The 23,648-nt window shown below is 39.3% G+C and overlaps 1 protein-coding gene across 3 annotated transcripts in view; it reads right to left on the reverse strand.

Moving 5' to 3' along the window:
- The window catches only part of Fmn1 (formin 1), a 281,305-nt gene that overhangs the window by 60,553 nt on the left and 197,104 nt on the right, over positions 1 to 23,648 (reverse strand). For all 3 annotated transcript variants that reach the window (XM_051183776.1, XM_051183777.1, XM_051183775.1), the window contains one exon: positions 14,546 to 14,638. In XM_051183776.1, the coding sequence (XP_051039733.1) occupies positions 14,546 to 14,638 (93 nt within the window). The remainder of the gene's footprint in view (positions 1 to 14,545; positions 14,639 to 23,648) is intronic.

Below are 23,648 nucleotides of genomic sequence, written 5' to 3' on the forward strand. Positions count from 1 at the left end.
ACATATGTGTATGAAAAAGCCATTTTTGGAAGATTCAAATTCTAGCCACCATAGGACTCCAAATTCATAGGAGACTGGCTACAATAACCAGCCAATTGAGTCTTATCAACCCACAGAACTATGCCAGAGAAACTAGTGTTATTTTGAGCTACTAAGCTCAAATAACTGAAGTATACACTAATGCCATGGCTATGATGACAACCTCCTCTGGTAAGTTTAAGTTTCTGAGGCAAAACGTGGGTGCATCTAACTCTTCACTGAGTGTCCAGTGTGCAGAATACAATAAAAGCTAAACTAATATTTGACCAGTAGTTTGACCAAGTTCTTCTGTGTTATTAAGACAGAGGAAAGTTTCATGCTCAATATAGTATCATAGTTGAAACTAAATTCTGAGCAATGTAAGTAAAACTCAAAGGAACCAAAAGGTGGGAGTGGGGGTTGGGATTGTGTCACATACCATACCAGAGGGTTGACATGCTTTAGTTCACTTCACAGTTGCAATGACCATAAATATTAACGTTGACATTATTATCTCTGTCCTTGGGATGAAGGAAGTCATCCTGTCTTTCAAATCAGAAAGTTAGGAAGGGATTTGAACTCTGGTTTATATAACTCTAAAGCTAATCTTTTCATTAGGGTGTCCCAGAAGACTACAACAGAAACAAGAAAACAATTTGACGGAGATCCAACACCCATCTGTTGAATATTACCCAGGGATGCCCATCTCCATTAATTGTTGTCTACATGCTGCAACCTATTTCACCACTGGTACGCAGACTAATCACAATCAGTGCCTCAGTCATGAATGCAAACCAGGAACCAATGCCAGAGGAAGCTTAAGATTAAGACAGCAGATAATCACGCATGTATATTGTGCTAGCAATTAGGCTCACTTCTAGAATTGTGAAACTCAAGGGAAGATGTTAAGGGTAGGGCCCTTCTAGGAAGAACAGCCATTTCAAATAGATGTTCAGAGGCTTTCCACAGGATTGACTTGAACATATCAGAGCCCTCCTGAATTATTATAGCACATTTACTCACTCCACATTTCATCATTTCATCAAGACAATGGGATGGTGTGATGAGTTCAATGGACACATGATTTCATTATTTCAATGAATAATTCAAATGTCAACAAGTTGGTGGATGCTGGTGTAGGAGGGACAGTTGGACATAGCAAAGGTCTTGGTCTGTTTTTCAGGCCTCCACTTGAAAAAGGTGAGCTATAGAGGCCTGCCTGGCAGGCACTCATGTGTGGCTAAACCACAAAGGGATGTTTTATCTCTACTTAAAATAGTATGGATCTACTTAAATACGCATTTTTAATTTTCAGAAGCAAATGAAAGTGCTTACACAAACCACCCACACAGATATATTTGTTCTGAACTCAAAGGGTTAATAAAAGGATTAGGAATGACGTGGTCACACTGTCCAGCCTTTGCTTACAATCTTTTAAAGTTAGTTAAAAAAAAAAAAGAAAAAGAAAAGAAAGAAAGAAAGAGCAAATTCTCCTCAATCTCCATTCTTCTAGAAATCTCCATTTTGCTAGAAAGCAGATCTTGGGTGCTGAAACTGTCAGCAATTACCAAGGTTAACTAAAGTTGTTAATTCTCCTCTTATTTACTGTCATCTTCCATCTCTTCCACCATGGAGAGGAGGTAGGAACTCACAGTGGAGCTTAAGAATCAAGTGTTTGCAGTCCAACCTAGATACCACTAGGTGGCAATGTTGTGGATTTTGGCAGCCATAGTGTGTGATTCAGAGGCTATGGTGTCTTTGATAGAATTATGCATATTTCTCCTGTCACCCAGAAGTAGCTGCAGTTGCAATTGCAACTGCATTTTAAAATAATATTTTTTAAAATGGCTAAAGATACAGCCTTGTAGACAAACCCTTTGCCATCTGGTACCTTTAAACATGATCGCTTGCCTAACTTTTATGCTATATTTATGGTGATGCACATGTTAAAAAAAAAAGGAAGCTTCCTGTCCTAGATAAGCCCAATCGCACACATTCTTTTGTCTGGACAGATAGATGAACACAACTTCTTTCCAGTAGTGAAGACAGTCTTCTGTAATTACCTAATTACCCTTGGATATTGGTGCTATCACTCAAGGTACCACAAGGTGAGTAAAGCTAAGATTGACTTTCTGAGCCCTATTCTGAACCATCTTAAAGGACTCTGAGAAGTGATTGAGAATGTAAGAGTAGGGCTGGCTGATGCTTATAGCACCATGCTCTATACTAAATGCTCTCATCAGTCCTGGGCTCTTATTGGTGTTGCCAAGGTCCTTGTAAAGCAAAATGAACTCAGAGAAGGAATAATTTGAGAGAGTAAAGTGACCATTACAGAGTTACACATTACCTACCGAAATAATGTATTGTATGGTATCTATTCTCAAAATAGCTTGCAAATACTACAGAGGTGCCAAGTTCTTCCATTAAAAAAAAAAAAAAAAAAAAAAGACAATAGCTAAGTACAAGAGGAACTACATGATAATTTCAAGAAACCACCAATTAAAACTTCCCTGTGATGGAAGTATAAAATACTACACTGAGGTAACTCAAACCCAAATGCCACTTGTTCTCTCATCTGTGGTTCTTTGTTCAAAATCTTCAGGTGTGAGTATATGAGTATTTATACTGTAGCGTAACCACAGAAACCAAGTTAAAGTTAAAAGGGACCAGGGAGTAGAACAGTAAGACACAGATGATGTGAAGTGGGAAATGGGAAAAAATGAGGAGGGAGGCATTACATGGGGAAGGAGAAGGAAGATCATTACAGAAGAGGGAGGTACAAATAACACTATATTTGATAAAGCTTCACATTATTTTATAGTTACCGAAAATTGTGTGTGTGTGTGTGTGTGTGTGTGTGTGTGTGTGTGTGTGTGTGTGTCTTGAATCAAGTTATTCCACCTGGGTTGACAATGCTCCCCACAAGAGCCATAGACTAATAAAATCCCTAGCACCTGGGATGAGAAACCTTCACTCAAGTTGTTGGTCAGGGTAGTCCAAGTGACTTCCAAACAATATAGGTTATGGCTGTTGCTCTTGGTTGCCTCTTGGAGACTGCAAACTTTAGACACAGGACTTGGGAGATCCAAGGACTTGGGAGATCCAAATTTTATCTAACCTGGAAGCCTCCTCCCTGAGAACCAGCTTTAATAGTACCAGAAAGTGCTCTGCAAGCTGCCAAGGGAGGAGAGCAATCAATAGTCCTAACCAGCTGTGATGCCTATGAACACAACAATGACCAACACGGCAATATATTCCTAAAGGTGCTCCTATATCTTGGTGGTGAGCAACAGCAATTTAATTGAGGTAAATTAAACAGGAGGGAAATTGTGCCTGGTACTAGAAACCTAGCCAAGTACCCAAAGCTAATGAGGTCATGGATTTTAGAAGAAAACCCATGACTGTCACTTTACTAGACATTATATTTCCTAACTACATTGTAATATCCTTAATCCCATAGTTAAGTGTAGCTTTTACCCCATATAAAAACAAGCAAACAAAACAAAACTCCTCTTTGCAGCAAATAGAGATGTCAGGAAACCACAACTGGTCCTAATGTAGAATTCAACTGCCCAGCTCCAATGGATACAACTCCTGTAGCTCAGGTTCAGGGAACATGGTGGAAGAGAGAATGTAAAGACTGTAAGATCAGGAAGTTTGCAGAAAGGTGGTGTTTTCTAGAAATGTGAAGGAAGTTATATCCATGATACCACAACAATATAGCTACCTGAACAAGGCCTGACCAATGATAACACCAATAGACATACTAATGCAGAAGGTTGATTTATATATTTAGGTTTAAATACACACATACACACACATGTAACAAGAAATTATCATGAAAAAGAGACCATCAATTTGAGAAGGAGTGAACAGTACAAGGTAGGGGTTGGAGGGAAAAAAGGGGGAGGGGAGAGGTGATATAATTATATTTAATCAATTTTTTAAAGTTGTAAATAAAAAAGCTGAAATGAAAAACAAATAAAACAAAAGAAAAGCCTTCTCACAGTTGCTTAGACTCCAAAGAAGTGGTGGCTAGGCCAACAATTACTTGGCGTAATTCATCAGAAAAACAACGATTATGCAAGATGCAGAGCTCAACACTGATTCCGCAAAATACTCAAATAGTCATCACCCCCTCCCCCTTTTTAGAATCACTATTGATACATGGTTACTACTCTTGGAACAACAAATGGGGTTCTTTGTTGGGATTTCCAGAAAGTGGTCCCCAAGACTAAACTATTATCCTAGGTTATAGCAAGTCTGCTGTTCTGACTTTTTTCTATTTCATTTTATTAGATATAAAATGTTTCATTTACCCACCAATGTCTTAGCACAAAGGGAAATGAGTTATTAGTATGGGGATGAGGTCATGCTGACGTTAACTGAGTTACCAAACCCCTCAGCTTCAGTTTCCTTGGTGGAAAAGCAAGAGATGACAAAATCAGCCTCAAAGAATTGTTGTGATGTTTGAGTGAAGCCATATGCTTCAAATGTTCAGACACGTAGCACACGTCTACTCCCCAAAACCTAAGCTCTTTCCACTGAGGATGCAGTGGAAGGCAGTATGTTCTAATCCTAACATTTGCTTCATTAAGGTCTTACAGTTTATATGGTGACTTCATGTGAGTGCTATCTGGATTGATTCTTCATCGTGACACTGTATAGTAATGTGAAAATTGCTTTTTCAGAGGTATTTATAAATCTGAGCAGAGGCTCAATGACATGAAGTGATAAAGCCAGTGTTTAGTGTAAGTTCTTCTAACTTGAAGTTCAGTGATCCCTCCACTTAATTTAGAGCCTAAAACATGAACCTTTTATAGTACCTACAGTTAAAGACACTACTGTATTGCAAACCTAGCTCTCATGCCTTTCACATAATAGTGCAATAGTGTATATAGATGTATTGTTTTTAAAGAGGAGTAACTCTATTATAATTTTTTAAACTCAAAAGTGTATATACTGTCATGACAGCAAAAGTAAATTAGTGGACAGTAGCTCAATTTAAGGATTACAACTTCAGGAGTTAACAAAATCCAGCTTCTGGGAAATACAACTTAATGTATTTTTAGTTTTCCCTAAAGAAACCCGTGACACACAAAAAGGGAATATCCACAAGTAGATATGAAGGTAGATACACTTATCCCAAACTTCTACTTGATCTGAAAGAAGCTACGGTAATCACAGGACCTTGAATTCCCCCATGAGGAAAGGAAAGGAAGGGACACTCAACCCTTCCACTGTGGGCCAGATTTTAGTAATACTTGAATGCTTACATGACTCAAGGCCTTGCCCAAGTTTGTAAAAATGTATTTACATTTTAGTCCTTGTCCCAATAAAGCAGTGAAAGAGTCCAGTCTCACGTGCTGGGAGGGGTGGGGGACATGAGTGCATGTGACTGTGTGTGTGTGTGTGTGTGTGTGTGTGTGTCTAAATTTCAGTGTTTTCACAGAACATTTAGGAAGGGTTAACAAGATTCACTTGATGTCTCTCCAAACTCTACTACCAAGCACTGCCTCTCATTTGGGTGAAGTTCTGAGAAACTGATTAAAATCAGAGGCGAAAGACTTCCTTCAATACTTAAGAGTTAAGAAACCAGGCATAATCCCTAACAGAGGTGGAAGTGGGAGGATCAGGAGTTCATGGCGACCCTTGGCTACACAGTCACTTGGTACAGAGGCTAGCCTGAACTATAAGCAGACTCTGTTTAAAAGACAATGCAGAATTACAGGGTTTTTTTTCTTTCCTCTCCCTCTCTCCCTCCCTCCTCTTTTAGATAGCCCTAGCTGGTCTGGAACTTACTATGTAGACCAGGCTGGCCTCAAACTCACAGAGATCTGTCTGCTTCTGCCTTCTGAGTGCTGGAGTTAAAGGCTGTGCCACCATGCTCAGCAAATTAGAATCCTTAAGGCTTGAAATGCAAACACCTACTTAACTTACCAGATTCTGACAACAGTCTTAAGACATAATTGATTTGGTCTTACCCTGTATGCCAGGGTAATTTAAGATACAGATTCCTCATCTTGTCCTGGAATTAACATACAGATAGATACCAGAAACTCTCTGTAACAGAAAGCGAAGGGACCAGTTTGCAATCTAAAATAGATTTTAGAAACAGGGAAGAAAAGATAAGAGGTAAAATCCTATGAGGATTAATAATGATGGTCAACTTGACAGGATCTAGACTCACTGAAGAGACAAACCTCTGGGCATGCCCGTGGGGCAGTGCAGATTAGATTCACAAAGTGGGAAGAGCCACCCTGAATGTGGACTGCACCATTCATTTGCCAGCAGCAGCATGGTACATCTTCCTTCAAGAAGCGCAGGCTGAACTTTAGCATGTGCTGCTATCAATATGAACTCCAAATGGACTTTAGCAAGAAACAATGCATTAGAGTGACATCATCCTACAAAGCCAAGGCATTCTGCTATCAAACTTTCATAATGTTGCTTTTCTAACTGATAGAAAATGTCATTTACTTTACATGCCTTCTGATTTAAGAGTGGAATCTTTTCCTATGTTTTATGAGCAGTTTCTACAACTCGCCTAGTCATGGGCTTTTTTTTTCATTGATCAATGCCTGACAACTCTTTTACTGTAGGTACAGTAGTCTTTGTGGTAAAAGCTACAAATTTTGGACAATGACAATTTTGTAACTATTACTATATTAAGGAGATATCTATCACTTAGTGTTTTCTTAAGCTTTTTAAAATGAACAATGAATATTGAATTTTGTAATATGCTTTTTTACCACTGAATCCTAAGCTATGACCATGTGAGTTTTCCCAGTGAATCCATTGGTAGTTACAGACAACTATACTTTGGTTTCCCAGTATCTAATTATCTTCATACTCTGGGAATAATTTCTATTTGGCCATGGACTAGTAGCTCTGTAGAATTTTATAACTATGGTGAAGTTTGTTTATGGACCTCTTTTAATTTTAATACTATGAATATATCTTAGACATTTTTCTTTTTTGCAACTGATTATTGAGGAAAAAGTAAAAAGAGAACTAGAATAACTGAGAGCCAAGCGGATGCCTGGCTTTCACAGAAACAGTGAATTAAGGCTATCAAGATGGGAAGAAAGTAGTATAAGGTGTGTGGAGAAGGAAGAGGGAAAGAGGAGGGAAGAATTTTTCAGGGGGTAAATATTAACTCTCTGAATAATTTATGTGTGCATGAGAGAGAGAAAGAGAGAAAGAGAAAGAGAGAGAGAGATGAAGAGTCATCAGAGAACAACTCTCGGGACTCCGTTCTTCCTTGTCACACCTTGTGGCATCTTGGGACAGACATCAGGTCTATGTGCAAGCCCCTCTACCTGCTGAGGCATCTAAGTGCCCCCAAAATGTACATCAGTAAATAAGAAGATCCAAACTAAGCTTTTTGGATAAGCCTCTACTAAGGTAGATTTTTTTACCTTCTGGGCTTGTCTCACATGAGTTCAGTTTTGCTGCCTAAGGACATCTGAAGCCGGCCTGCTAGCATCTTTTTGAATTGTGTTGAGATTCACTAGTACATACCCTGGCCCGGGAGGTACACAGTGTGCCAGCCATGCTGCTTTCCTCCACAAGCTGTGTGAAGATCCCTTTGCTTTTCCAGGACACATTGCAAGTGACTGGTTCCTTTCTATAATCGCGGAAAACACGACTCCGTTGAGGTTGAAATGGAGAGAATGCCTGTAGTATGTTCTGTTTAGATGCTCAATTATTGCCCTTGTTAATACTGTCTGACTTAAGACTTTTTAAAAAGAGTTTATTTTATGCAATATATCCAACAAAGATATGTCTATATGAAGGGGGCCTAAACAGCCCCATGTAGTATGCACTGAAGATATCTCTTGCTGGACTCTCTAATTCTGAAAGGATTTAAACAGGAAAGCACTGAGGGAAAATAAAAGCCCTCTAGGGACTTCACCCAATTCAGGGTGTTAGTTCACAAAGTCAACAAACAGTGGTAAATATTTATCATAGGTTAGGATAAGGCTGTATCACAGGCTCACAGAAAGTTAAAAGGGTCAGATGGCTGTAGCCTCAGCTACTGCGGACTACTTAGCCGTTTGAACACTGTAAAGGCCTGCACTCAATGGAGGAAATCAGTTACTGCTTTTTGCTTTATTTTTAGCTTGGTCAAATTATTGGGGCTTTGTAATATTATTATACATAAAAGTTTTTCGACATTAAAAAAAGTATTATCTTAGCTGGTCAAACAACTGCAGAAAAAGCAGGGCCAGAGTCTCTCATTCAGAGTCAGGTTGAAATCTATCACCGCTCAAGGGTAACAGAACATGAGATAAGGCCAAGTGTGGGAGAGTGCTGTATTAGGGCCAGTTTTCCTTACAGCCTTCCCTGCTGAAGCTATAAACACAAATGGCCAATTTAACAACAAGGAGAGACCACCTATAAGATCTAGACCTAGGATCTAATCAGTGGCTCTGTGGCTTCTTTCAATTACAGGGTCCCTGCTATGTTTATGAGGACTTTTAATGTGAGCATCATGGTTTGGAAGGCCATATCATTATTGGCCATGTTTGATCTGAGGGTGGGAAAGCACGGGCTCAAACAAAACAAACAAATGCCTGCACAAGGTTACTGAGAACTGCACTGTAAATTGGCACCCACAAGAGCCTACTGTGGAAGAGAAGGGAAAAGGTTCAGACGCCACAGGGATCGCAACCCAGAAAGCTGGTGCCATTAAAAGTTCTTTCTGTTTGGCTCAGGAAATGAAAATTAGTTGAGAATAAGTACCATGGCTTTGTCAACACTGTTTAAGGGTGTTCTGAGAGAGGAAGGATGATCATGACAAACACATCATCTCATTCGAGTGTGGCAACAGGATATGATTTACAAATGGAAAATTAGGCCATCATGATTGTTATAAAAACTGAATTGCTGCTTATATTCAAATAATTCTAATCATGAATCAACTGACTCACAATGCATGTGATCTCTCAAGCTTAAGAAAATAAAAACTCGCCTAAATTGCTTAAGATTTTATGAATGATAAGACCCCTACAGGTTTAGCTGTCTTGCTAAACACTGTGCACAGGCTCTTGTCCCACCATCCCTTCTCAGCTATGCTTCTCATATGACCCTGAAATCTGATACTTGGATACCTTTTTATTCTACACTTTTTTTCCCGATTGGACTGTCACATGTATCCCTGTGTCGTAAACTGCTACCTTTGTGGACTGCTTAGCCACAGACAGCCATGAGTATGACCCAACACAAACTTATAAACTTCTTAAAACATTATGATTTTTTTTTTCGATTTCATTTTATACATCAGTCACAGATTTCTTGAGTGTGAACTTTGTAGAGGGCAGCATCATGTTACAGTGTCATGAAGCTCTCTCCCACAAACCCAGCATCTCTGCCTGTGTGTCACACAAGCACATCAAAGGTATCATGTCCAGAGTTTGTTTTACTGTCTTCCTTGTAAGTATCCAGCCAGTTATCTGGGCAAGAAAGGGGGAGTTACCATTTCCTCGTGTTTTGCTTTATTCTTGCAAAGCATCTAACATAGCTTATTTATATAATTCTCCCTCTCTCCCTCCCTCCCTTCCCGCCTTACCTCTCTCCCTCCTTCCACCATTATTTTTACTGTCTCTTTGCAAGTCTCTTGTTCCTCCAATTCTCTATATTATTGATAACTGCAATATGTTTCTTAACAACAAAAGGAAAAGTGATTCCCTCATCAATTTCCCACCAAACAACACACAGCCCAGCATGCACTTGCCGTTCCTGTACACAAGTTTTTTTTTTTCACTGTTGTCTGTTGTGTATATATGAAGCTTGGGTTCTTCATCAAGTCCTACGGAGGTTCTCTTCTCCTTACAGGTCTTGAAAACTTCACGTAAACCCTATGATCTGGTCACACCAAGTTTTGCCCATTTCCTAAACACATCACATCTTTGATCATTACGAGAGTTGCAATGTTCCTCTGCCTAGACTACCTTTCCTAACCTGTCTGAGAAAATGTCTTCTGGAGAGCAGGGTGGTGGTCATTGCTAGACGGTTGCCAGAGGACGAAATGAAGAGACCCGTTTTCCACAGGATCCAGACCATATGGACTTTTGGTGAATGTCTGAGATTGTTACCCCTCTCAGCAGCAACACCTCTGATCTTTCTGAAAATGACTTAATGAAACATTATTTCCTTTCTTAAATCTCCCTTCGCAGCTCTCCCTGAAGTATTGGCCATTCCTCCTCTCTGCTCCTAATGCCTGGTTTTACTATCATACTGTGCCAACTCTAAGACTGACGGGGATTTCACATTAAGCATTTCTCATCTTGAGGTATATCTTATGATCTGCCTATCAAGGTTTGGTTAGCGGCAGTCCTTCCCTTAGAAGCACAGGTAATAGAGCTGCTGTTTAGGAGAATGTGAAATCAGATAAATGGTATACTTAAATTGCATGCAATTTGCCATAAAATGTGATCATGCAAGGTCAATAAATGCATGTTTGTGGTAGGCAGAGAATTTTGTTTTCTATTAATCAGAGAAACAGCTTTAAAAAAAAAAAAAAAAACCTTAAGAAAAAAAAAAAAAAGTAGCTGGTAGCTGTCAGCTGTGGTGTAGACCTTTAATCCTAGCATTCAGGAGGCAGGTAGATCTTGAGTTCCGGGCCAGCCAGATCTGTTCCACAGAAAAACCCTGACTCTAAAAACCAAACCAAACCAAACAAAACAAAACTAGTACTGTTTTCTCCTGTGTTCCCATCAAGACATACTGCCCAAACACATGGACAATGGAGCCAAGTGAAACTGAAACCAAATAAATATTTTTCTTTCTTAAAAAGAAAATACTCTTTAGTGTCCCAAGAGTAATCAAGGGATATTCCATTTGTTTGTCCAGCAAGTGGGTGAAGCTCCAGCTTCTAAATCATATTTTAGGCTAACACTCTGCATCATGTAGTTCTGTTATATTCTGTTGAACTACAAAATCATGGCCTCATGTGGTACTGTGCCACACCATCACCCGAGCAGCCAGACATAGAGCCAATGCGGGTACAGGATGAGTCTGTGAAACTCTATACTGTGACAATGATGCTGAGAAGGCAGGGTAGTAACAGGAAGGGTACAGGAAGAGATGAAGAAAGATGGGGGCCACAGATCTAGAGTAGTGCCTTCCAACAGCAACAGATTTAAGTTGTCTGATAGTTAACATTTAAAACATAGAGTAAGAATATTAATACTAAGGCTACATTTTACTTATGTTACCTAATGGAATGAAGATACAATCACTTTACAATGTAATCAATATTAAGGAAACATAAAGAATGGGTTTTTTCATGGTTTTCATTGTTCTGGGACTGGACATAGCCATACTGGAGTTGCCCAACAGCAACATGTGGCCAATGTCTGCTGTGTTATACAGTGCAAGTCCAAGCTGTTTCTATAAACTCAGCTAAATAATAAGGTAATAACAATGTGCTACTTCCACAGTGGGCTTTCCACCCCATCACGATGGGAACATTTACAATTCTCACAATATTCTTAAGTTTGAAGAAATAGAGTATAATATTGCCTTCAAATTCTTTTTGTGTCTTGTTTTGGATAATTAAAAAAAAACATTATTTGAGACCATTCCTGGTGGCCTTTTCACCTTCCCTTCACTCTAATGGCTAAAGGAGGGCTGGGTATAGCCCATCTTGGTCTAATCAGAAAGTCCTTAGCATAGGTTCTAAGAATATAAATCATTTCAGAATTATCGGTATCTTATATATGGCAGTTCTGACTACATATCTTTGAATATACATTAAAAAGTAAACTAAAGTTGACAAGAGCACTTTTTAATTTGAAATCCACAATGGCACTACCTGGAGAGTGAGAAATATTCTGTTGCCTGACCCCACCCTCAAGCTCCCACTGCCAGAGAAGTTGGTGGTGGATCTAGAGTTGGATTTGGGTATTGAGGCTTAGAAAAATGGGTCACCTCTTGTGAAGTTGTTAGCCAATGAAATTCTATAGACCCACAAGAATTGCAAGCTACTGCAAACATTCTTAGTTAACCCCCCCCCCCCCCAGAATTTGATGGTAAGATCCTGTTTCTGCAGGTACCATATACCTGTGTCAAAGAACATGAAGAAACCAACCTGGTAGTTTCCTGGAAGCTTTATCCATACTGGTTAACTTTCATAGTGTAGGTTGGTGCCATCCACAATACTGGAGGAGAATACTAATCATCAATTTCACCTCACTATGAACCTTGCAAGCTACAACAACCACTGGCCTGGAAAGTTATAGGTACAATAATAGCACAAATGTTATGGGAGTAACCAACCACTTTCTGATTGTATCTAAGGCCTGCTCCATGAAATATAAACTATACATGGCATTGTTAATGGGGCCAAGAGCTTGTGGCTAGATAGGCTCTAAGAGACAACCCAATACTATTATTCCCTAAATAAAAATAATATTAAAATGATTCCTAGTTACTTATTGGTATCCATAGATCACAGAGTCTCTTAAACAGCATCAGAGAAGCTTCTTCTAGTAGATGGTGATTAACACAGGAATAAGGGACTGTCCCTAAAGGAAATGCTCATATTGCACCACTACCCCCAAGACTTGGGGATATTTAAGATAGAGAGGATAGAAATACATTAAGAGCCAGAAGTAATAGATAACTTTAAAGAAAGTGTTTTCCATGTACAATAGGTTCGCTGGACATATAAACTCATATAGATTGTGACAGCATGCTTATCAGTTGTGCAAGCTCAAGCAAGACAAAATCCCAGCATGGGGTTTGGGTGGGCATAAAATCCCATTGGTACTGAGAAGCTGTTGGCATTTGATAGCTACTAGGAAAGGAGGAGTCAGCTTTCTTTAATGGTGTGACCTAATGGTAGGCTCCACTCCCAAGTACAGTTAGCCAATACAAACTGGATCGGGTAGATCTTTTAAAAAAGGAAGAAAATACAAAATTGAATAGCTGGGAAAGTGAGGATGGTGAGGATCAGGGTGGAGTTGGGGGGGGGGGGTCCATACAATCAAAATACTCAAACTTTTGAAATTCTCAAGCATTACTTTAGGTCTTGATTCTTTGAGCTGAGAAAGGTAGTAAATTACCAAAGTATGAAAGGTTTTCAAAGGTTATTTATCATATTGATCTCTTTTCATCAAAATAATAGAATTCTCAATGTATCAAGATATTGGATCTTCTAAAGAAAGTCTTTTAGGCCATTGAGATATGCAGGCAGGAAAAAACTCCAATATATACATGTTAGAATTTTCCAAATATAGAATAGTAAACTTTTAAAACTTATAGAACCTAAGCCATACGTACTTCATTTCAAGTTCACTTTAAATGTATGAAAAGAAGCAGCCTTATGAATTAAGGGTAGTGAATAGAAGTATCTTCTGGATATGGAAGCACCTATATGCTATATATGTACAGTACAACTCATTTGCCTGGATGATTCACATAAAAAGCATACCTAGTAAACATGCACACAGAACAAAACGTTTGAGTCATTGTTTGCACTCAAGATGGTATTGACCCTGATTCATTATTCCCATCAAACATGAGGTTCAGCAAGACCAACCCAGACTTCTGCTTTCACAAAAACAAGGCTTTGCCACAGAGGAAAGAGCAGTGATCTCTGCACAGAGGGAGCAGCTGGGATGGAGTTCCTGTGACTCATGGACTGAGAATTTCTCTGCTAATTTCCAAGGTGGTTTTGGCCATACTTTGTCAATTGAACCAACTTAGCAGCCTTTTGTTGATGGTGTGGTATCATGTGGCCTTATTCAGTAATAGAAACATTATGTTGAAATTTCCCCAACAGTTCCCGCATGCATTTCCCCTGGCTTTCTAGTAAAGAAGAAAGCTCCCTCCCAAAACTCCACACTTACTTTTCTTTCATATCTTAAACTGAAGTCCGGAAATTAAAATAGGAAATGCGTAAAAGCATTGTATTTTAACGTTCACTAACCCTGATCAATCAAAGCTTCCCAGTGCTACCAAAAATATGGAGGAAGGTACAGAACCTGCAACAGTTTCTAAGTAAGTGTGGGTTCTCCTGGGTATCCCAAAGAGCCAGTGGGTACCAAGCAGTGGGATGATGACATTCACTGGGCCCCAGTTTGTCTCTCTGTAAATGAATGGAAAATACAATACAACTAACAACAACAAATTTCAAATTTCCAAGTCGCCATCCTCATGAAACCAGGAATAGAATCCTCACTGAGCTGTCACAAATCTGAACTGCTGGACTACATAATCCTTGCATGCCCACACTGTGGTTGGGTTAACATACTCAAGAATGCCCGTGCTCCAGAGGATACAGAGACATTTGCCTTTAAAATATTTCAAAAGCAGAAATGCCAATGAATGACTGAAAGTATGAAATGGTCTTAGAAGGTGACACATTGAGGATGGGGCCATCACTGGAAGAGGGGACCATGGACCCAGCAGTGTTGTCTATGGTCCGTCAGGGAGTAAGTGGCAACGTGAGCCTCAGAAAGAGTGCTGTCAAGAAGGGTCCTGAGTACCCCGATGTGCAGCTGAGAAAGCCTCCTACCTTTCTGGAAGAAGTCTTCCAGCTTGTCCTTGAAAGGCTGAAGATACTCCTTTGGGGACTCCTTGCACACCAACTTCATCTGTTGTTCACTTGCTGCAAAGAGAAGTGTAGATTACACTTAATCAAGAATAAGTACTAGTTGAGGTCCTGCGTGGGCACAGCATTATGTTGTCAATTGTACAGATTCCATGTCAATCACAGTTTAACAAAACTCCATGGGGGAAAACAGCACACTCTTTGGGAACAGGGATATGTGCAGCATTCAATTTCCTTTTAGCCATTCACAAAAACACCTACAACTTGTAGCAGGTAAAGTATCCCACTTTTTTTGTTCTTAATGATGGAGTGGAGAAGGTACCTAAGGACTGATCTCAGGGAAGAAAGGTCCCTGGCCCTCTTCAGATTCATAGACAGAAAAGATTTTGCTGAAGTTCCCACAAATTCAAATTGCCCAGAATCATCAAGTTAAAGAATCCTCATGGCCATGAACACTCGAGTCCAGTTCAGGTAGTACTGTTTCTGCCTCTCACTTAAAACAAACAAACAAACAAACAAACAAACAAAAAGTCATTTTCACGATGGAAGTGCTGAGAGCCAGCATAAACCCTGCCACCATGGACAGGACAGAAAACATTGGCATGCACTAGCAAAACTTTAAATCAAACAGGATACAAAATGTAGAAATAAACTGACATGCAGGCTTTGTTGGAAAAACAGACAAATATAAATAGTGGGTGATGGGTAAGAATGAACCCCTCTACCTGATTGCTTGACCAATGAGGAAGAGGATGGAGGGACCTGAATTCAGAGGGATAAATAATATTCTCAGAAAGCAATAGGATGACCTCCTTTATTTTTCTGGGATGGAGTGTTCAAGATCATAAAGTAATCTGCATCACTTTTGACTATTCCGTATCTCCAGCATTTGTTATGGAGTGAGGGTCCTATGCCCTCATACCACTCACATAACACTTTGCTAACACATGAAATAATTTCACTTGATTTGCTTCAGACACAACACCCAGAATTTATAACAAATTATTATTTTGATAACGAGGCTGTTTAGAACCAGAATGTTTGGATTTGGTTACATATAAACTGTAGTAAGAGTTTACTGACTCCAGGAGTAGTTAACTCAGGCAAAAGATGTCTTCCTGTGTTTCCATATGCTTTTGGTCAGAGGCTTCAATGATTGGTAATGGCTGGAAATTACTGATAGGCCCTTGTCCAAGACACAAAATTTGGATTTTCATCATAAGCAAATCATGCTACCTAGTTAAAATAAAATAAACACCTAGCTGTGTGCATACCTGCAGTCCAAGAGATTGAGAGGCAGAGGCAGGTGGAACCTGTGTGTAGGGATAGACTAAGCTATATAGAATGTTCCATTCTGGCCTGGCATCATATGAAACCCTGCCCAAAGGGGTGTGTGTGTGTGTGTGTGTGTGTGTGTGTGTGTGTATAGAAGTACATACTTTATATCTTGGAAGAATCTATAAACAAGAAGGCAAGGGATTTTGAAGGTAAGATATTGGGGAGGAACCTTTATTTACATCAGAGACATTGGACATTCTAAGCAGTCATTTGTTTGTTTTGTTTCAAGCCAAAGTGACTCAGTATCCTCTGCAGCTAGCCACCTGACACTTTTCTGTCTCGGATAGTCTTGCCTTCAACTCTGGCTAAATCTCCCAAGTGCAGGTACCAAGGGAGGTACCACACTTGGCTTGAAACTTTTCATTTGCAGTACTGGCAATCAGGTTTCTAGACTCTTCAACTATGTGGGAGATAAGAAGATGATGTTAGGGGTGGGAGCGTGATTCAAAGCCATCTTGTGTTGTTTAAGTTTATTCTCAGGGTTTCAAGCCTTCACTGTAGGACAGGGTTACTAGATCTCAGGACAGAAATACCCTGATCCAGCCTTATACAGCATTGCTGCTTTCCAAGACTTCTGGCTAGAGCTTAAATAGACTATCTACTTCTATGCCAACAACTGCCCCAGTGCTAGCTGGGAAACCTGTTCATTGTTATGCAGATATTGACTGTTTTTTTTTTTTAATAATTTACCAAGGTAAAAAATAAAAATCCTACCTTGGAGCAAATGGAAAACTATTTCCTTAAAATCAGCCAAACCATTCCAAAATATTTGTTTCTGGGACCAGTGAGATGGTTCAGTGGTACTTGCCACTAAGCCTATTGCCCTAAGTTTGATACCTGGGCAAGAGAGAATCAACTCCTGAAAGTTGTTCTTTGTCCTTTGCATGTGCTCACACACAAACAAACATGCATGTGCTCATAGAACAAATAAATATATAAGATTAAAAACAAGTAAACAAAAGGCACATGTATTAGAATATTTTTGGTCTTCTTTATAAAAAGTACTCCATGTTCGATACTATGGTCAGGTTTCTCTTTCTTGTTTCCCAAGTAGATAAAGAGTTTGGACACTGAAAAAACATCCCTCCTGATATCAACATTCTCTTGCTAAAACAGTGAAAGGGAAGTGTTTTGAGCTTGATGATGTCACAGCACAAAGAGAAAAAAGGAGAGAGGATATAGGGACACATTTTAAAGGCAGACCTGGATTATGGAGTTAGCGTAGTAGGGCTAAAGGGCGAGAGAGCCATAATGGGTACCCCAAGTCCATCTGAAATGGATCAGTATATTCAAAAAATTCATTTGTGTGTGTATTTTTAGTGTATGTGCATGTTCAATGTGTGTGTTTATGTGCATGTGGTCGAGGCCAGAGGTTGACACTAATTATCTTTTCACTCTCCATCTTACTTTTTGAGACAGTGTCTCTTACTGAACCAATGGCATGCCAGCCAGCCAGCCCCATCCTCCACCTCCCCCCCCCCAGGTATCTGTTTCTGTATTTCCGAGTGGTGGGATTATAGCCCAGTACTGCCATGCCTGACTGTTACGGGTGCTAGCGAGCTGAGCTTAGGTCCTTTGTATGTACCTGGTGAGAGCACCTCCCTAGCTCCTGGCTTAGTGAACTTTAATGACCTTAGCACTGCCTATCCCACAAGGTTAACATAAGCAAGGTAGCAAAGATGATCACATTAACTGAGCATTTCTAGAGGCCATGGGCATTGAATGATCTGCTTTGACTCATCATTTGACAATGAACTGTCAGAGAGGCATACTTTTCTCCTGATATGCAATTATGACTCTGTGAATACATGAAGCCACATGGTTTCTCACAGCATAAATCACTAGTTCTTTAAATTCAAACCACCCTCAGTGACAGTCAAGTTCCAGTAACAATTTTTAGAACTATTTATGAGCAAATAATATGTCATGCTATCAATTTAGAAAACATAACTGGAATCATGAGGTTGATTCCTTCAAGGTTATTTCTTCTAAGCAAAGTTGCAGGTAGACCTTGTGTCCATAGTTGCCAAAGCATGGCTTCTACTTTTCCTGAATTGAAAAGACTGGTTATTACAGCTCTTCTTTTGTCCTGGAAGCAGTGACAGATGGGATGCCCATAAAACTGTTCAAACTTTATGAGCCATGTCTCAGAGCTGGAAAAACTATGTGCTTGGACCAAGTCTTCCCTGGGCTCAGGTGGACTGTGTCTTTTTATCTTATCAGAAAGTGATGCCATCTTTCTTTCTGTATGACAGGAGATAAGGCAAAAAGAAAAAAATAATTTGTAGAATATGTAGCATTAGCAAGCAACATTGAAAAATATTGTTGTTATGGTGATCTACCAAACTTGGTCAGGAAACATTTCACAGTGGGAAGATTACAATGTGACGGCTAGGCTCCATTTACAGAGGCATGGCACAGCACAGATAAATCCCCAGTTGAAGTAATGCCTCTCATTACCTTGCTGAGATCCTACCAGCTACTGTGGGAATCCACTAAAGACGTCCCCCCCCCCCAAAAAAAGGGGGAAGCTGGCTTGGGAAATCATTCCCCACATCTAAGAACCTCCTGGTTTTGAAATTAGAAAGTAAAACCAGTACAAATGACAGCAGCCCCATTGGTTTGCTGGGAGGACGTTTCTATACCCCCACAGGCCAGGGCTCCCACGCGACCCGCCAGAATTAAACTTCTCCACAGGATCAAAGGAGAAGGCTGCCCTCCCACTGCCCCGGCACAGTTGCATGTTCCGGTGGCCAGCAGCTTACACACTCCAATTTATTAACTTGGCTTACCCAAGACGCTTTCTAACAGACAAACGGGAGACCCAAGACTAATTAATGATGACACTGGAGACTGGAGGCGCACAAAGAAGAGAGGTCATGGACAAATTCATAAATGCCACTCATTGTCCAACCAGAAGACTACTACACAGTCTTGCCAGACCACCAAAGTTGTCTTCAACACAGTCTGTGCCAGGACCTCCAACATTAAAACCAACCAAGTCTGTCGTCTTTCTCTTTTTTCCTCTCTGTAAAACTTTCAACTATAAAAAACATTAGTTTCTAAAGTTGACTACTAATAAGTGGTTATTGTAAGAGGGAAATGTAAACTGATACATGATGGAATAATAAAGAACAACTAAAATCAGACTCTCACTTAAAGGCTATGTACTTGTGATTCTTGCAGTGGAAAAAAAAAAAAAAAACAATAGGATCTTGAGTGTTTTAGGTTTTCAAAAGTCAAACTTCGAAGGTCATATTGGTGGTTATCTATTTCTGGCTTTTGACCCCTAAAAATGAAGTTCATTGAGGCACATTAAAAAGCAAAAGTAGAGAAAAGGGGTCAAGACCATGCTGGGGAAACCCACAGAAACAGCTGACCTGAGCAAGTGGGAACCATGTACCCCAGACAGACAGCTGGGGAATTAGCATAGGACCAAACCAGGCCTCCTGGATGTGGGTGTCAGGAGGCCTGGGCAGTCTATGGGGCCTCTGGCAGTGGAACCAGTATTTATCCCTAGTGCATGAATGGACTTTGGAAGCCAATTTCCCCATGGTGGGATACTCTCTCAGCCTAGATATATGGGGGGAGGCCTAGGCCCTGCCCCAAATGATGTGACAGACTTTGATGATTCCCCCATACAATGCCTAACACTTCCTGGGGAGTGGATGGGGGGTGAGACCACGAGTGGGAAGCATGGGACGGTGGGAGGGAGAGGGAACTGGGATTGATATGAAAAATAAAATTATTTTTAATTTAAATACAAAAAGCAAAAGTAGAAGATTACAAGGACATAGAATCAACTCTGATATAATTGGTCAAAAATCCTACGTATTTTGTATGAAAGTACATGGGCTATTACTATAAATTACTTTGAGAGAGCTATATAGACTTACTTAGGTCAGAATGTATAGGGTGTGTGTGTGTGTGTGTGTGTGTGTGTGTGTGTGTGTGTGTGTGTGTGTGTTTTACTGGGTATTGTATCCATGATGTGGCAAAGCCACAATACATTTTACTTTAGGATTTATGCTTTTGGAATTATCTTCTCTCTGCTTACCTAATTCCCAATTAGGAATTCCCATTGTTCTATGGTTCTGTGTCAGTTCTACTCACTCTTAAATTTTGTAAGATCTGTCTTTTCCAGAAGCTCCATGCTCAAAGGATCAGCATTAAGAGTTGTCATAGCAACATGTCAAATTGCTTGTAGTACATTTTTGTGTTGTATCAATGGGGTTTAGGTGAGAAATTGGATTCAGGCTGTATGATACTTGTTGAAGAAATTCATCGAATAAATACATTAACTTAACAAATGTCTGCTGAATACCTATGATGTGCATGAAATTGGACCAGGTACTGGGGAGATGCCAGTGACAGAACTAGACTAATCTCTTTCCCTCAGACACTGTAGGGAGTGTGCCTCTGATGCCTCTTAATAGCACACAGCAATGGCTGTTCCTAGCAATTAGAACTGCATGCCAACATATGGCTACTTCTTTCCTGTGACATATCTTCACCCTCATCATTTTAGTAACAGGGAACACAATATTCTCACCAGTGCTTTTCACATGTCAAGCAATACATGCATGTGTGGTTTTCTTAAAAGAGAGTGATGTTTTAGCTTTATTTACTAAAATATACTTTTGTTAAAATAAACTTTAAGTGTAAGTATATTTAGTAATCAGAATCTAGATAATAGCTTAACCTACACACAATATAATGACATAGTTAATAGTTCAGGTCTAATCTAACATTATTTCCAACATAAGAAGATGCTAAAACAAAAACAGTATATCTTACTTTGGATAGCAGCAACACAGGTTGTAAACTAATAAACAATTAAAGTGTTTTCATGTGCTTATTAAAAGCTGGCACAGATGAGATGGTCCTGCTTCTTTCATATCTTCCTTCTTTCCTCCCTCCCTCCCTCTCCTCTTTCCTTTCTTCTACAGTGCTAGGGATTTACCCAGGGCCTTAAATATATTAGAAAAGCCTGAGCACTAAGCTACATCTCTAGCATGCATATATATATATATATATATGTGTGTGTGTGTGTGTGTGTTGTGTGTGTGTGTGTGTAAATATTACATGTGCATATATATTATACATTTAAAAGTTACATAGAAAAGACAATATAAACAAAGATTTCATCTTGATTTAAATGGAAACCAAATGATGCACTCCTAAAATAAAGCATGATTTCTTGTGCATATTACATATTCATAGTCATATTACGAGCATTTAACAGCATGGTGTGGTAATGGGTAATAGTAGCAGTCTTAGGGCAGAGATGAATGGGTAGGAATAAAAGAAAATTCTATTCTAGGAGAAATTCATATAACATTGATTTTGAAGCACAGCTGCTTTGTCAATTTTTTTTTTTTTTTGATAAGCAGCCCACTAATGGCCACATTTCCGGGTTCAATGTAGACAGCTGTACACCAGAGACTCAGTTGTAGACAATTATTTCTCCCAATGACTATCCATGCAAAAATAAACATTTGTTTCTAAAGTAGTTAAAAACTTGAGTGGGCAACTGTATATTAAGAAATAAAACAGAACACAGATTTATAATTACTGCATCAGGATATTACTTACCTCAGAATACTACAGATATAATTACACTTATTTTACATGTATGTATGTGTGTGATGGGAGATGTCATTCTGTAAATATGTTTCTCATACTGGTTAATGAATAAAGCACTGTTGGCCAATAGGAAAGCAAGATAGGAGGGACTAGGAGACAAGGAGGATTCAAGGGAGTAGTAAGGAGGCGTCAGCATGGGGAGACTGGAGAGAAGGGAGGTCCTGCCCCACTCTCCGGTAAGATGAGACCACATGAAAATACTTAAGATTAATAAAAATGGGTTAATACTTAAGACAGAGCTAGCCGATAAGAAACTAGTACCTGGCCAACAGCATTATATCTAATACAGAGTCTCTGTGTGTTAATTGGGGTTGGTGTGGCAGTGGGACAAGACCAGCGGTGGGAAAAACCTTACACCTTACATGTATGTGCTACTTTCTACCAGGATACACATAGTACCTCTACCTCTGAGGTTAAATAGAGCATTACGTTGAATGGACAGCTTTGGCATATTCCATAAAGTAGAAACAACCCAATCATCTACCCACCAACTGATAAATGAATAAATAAAATGCATTTCATATACAAGATATAAAGTTCTTTGGGCATAAAAATAATGACATGTTTCATATAATAACATAGATAAACCGTTGAAAACACTATACTAAGTGAAAGAAACCAATCCTAAAATACTAAAGTATTCTAAACCAACAGAATAAAAAAGACAAGGTAGATTAGGGTTGCCTAAGGCTAGAAGAGGAAGGTGTGTGTGTGTGTGTGTGTGTGTGTGTGTGTGTGCGCACACACATGTGTGCATGCATGTATGTATGTGGCAATGGTGCTAAGACTTGTAGTATGGTTTTCTAGAGAAGTGGTTCTCAACATGTGGGTTGTGATCCCCATAGGGGTCATATATCAGATATCCTGCATATCTGATTGTGATTCATTGTGCTTCATAACAGTAGCAAAATTACAGTTATGAAGTCACAACGAAATAATTTTATCATTTGGGGATCATCACAAGGAACTGTATTAAAGGACTGTAGTATTAGGAAGGTTGAGAACCACTGCTCTAGAGTAATAGAGTAATAAAAATTCTCTAAAATCTTTTAAAAGCTCATTATGGTCACATAGCTCTGTAGAACTACTAAAATTCCTTAGACTGTACAACATTAAATGGTTGAATTGTATTTTCTCATAAAAATAACAAAAAGGTAATTAAATTTCAGATTTAAACTGAAACTAAAATGAACAAGTAGAAGAAAAATATTCTATTTGGACTTCTTTTAGAAGCTGATTCTTAGAATCTTAGGTGCAACTATGACTTTCATCCCAGTTATAGTAAATGTGGGCCAGAACCTGTGGATCAGAAGTGAGAAATAAGCTTGTGATATAAAAATATTTGAGAAAACAAATATAGTCTATCTTCAAAGGATAGCAATAAGTGCTAACAAACAAAATTCTACTAAAAATAACTGAACTTGACAAGAGAATCACAAGCAATACAAATAAATTAAAAGCTTATTAACATTTCAAAAGCTAAAACACAAATAGAGATGGCTTAGTGCCTAAGAATACTACTGCAGCTATGGAGACCCTGGGTCCAGGTCCCAGCACCCATGTGGTGGCTCACAGCCACCTGTAACTCAGGTTCCAAAGGATCTGATGCCCTCTCCTGGCCTCTGTAGACTCCTGCATGAACACAGTGCACATAAACTCCTGCAAGTACACATACTCACATATATACGCACGTGCACGCGTGTGCACACACACACACACACATTTAAAAAAAAATAAGTCTGGTTATGATGTTATGTACCCCTGTGATCCAGCACTCAGAAGAGGCAAAGGCTAAGAGGATTATGAGTTTAAGACCAACCTAGGTTTCATTTGGATACCATCTCTCAAAACACTCAAACTACCTCCCTCACCTCACAAACAACAGTAACAACAATCCCAAATGATTAAACAACAGCAACAACAAAAGATTAAAATAACAGTTTAGGAACATTATTGCAAAAGACAAACACACGTGACACACATTAACAGTTGTACTCTACAAAGGAAAACTTTCTTTCCTTTGTTTCTGGAGAAAGCATCCACTGTCTAGATCAGTGGTTCTCATTCTTCCATTCTTCCGAAT

Source organism: Phodopus roborovskii, unplaced genomic scaffold, assembly GCF_943737965.1.
Source record: "Phodopus roborovskii unplaced genomic scaffold, PHOROB, whole genome shotgun sequence".
NCBI lineage: Eukaryota > Metazoa > Chordata > Mammalia > Rodentia > Cricetidae > Phodopus > Phodopus roborovskii.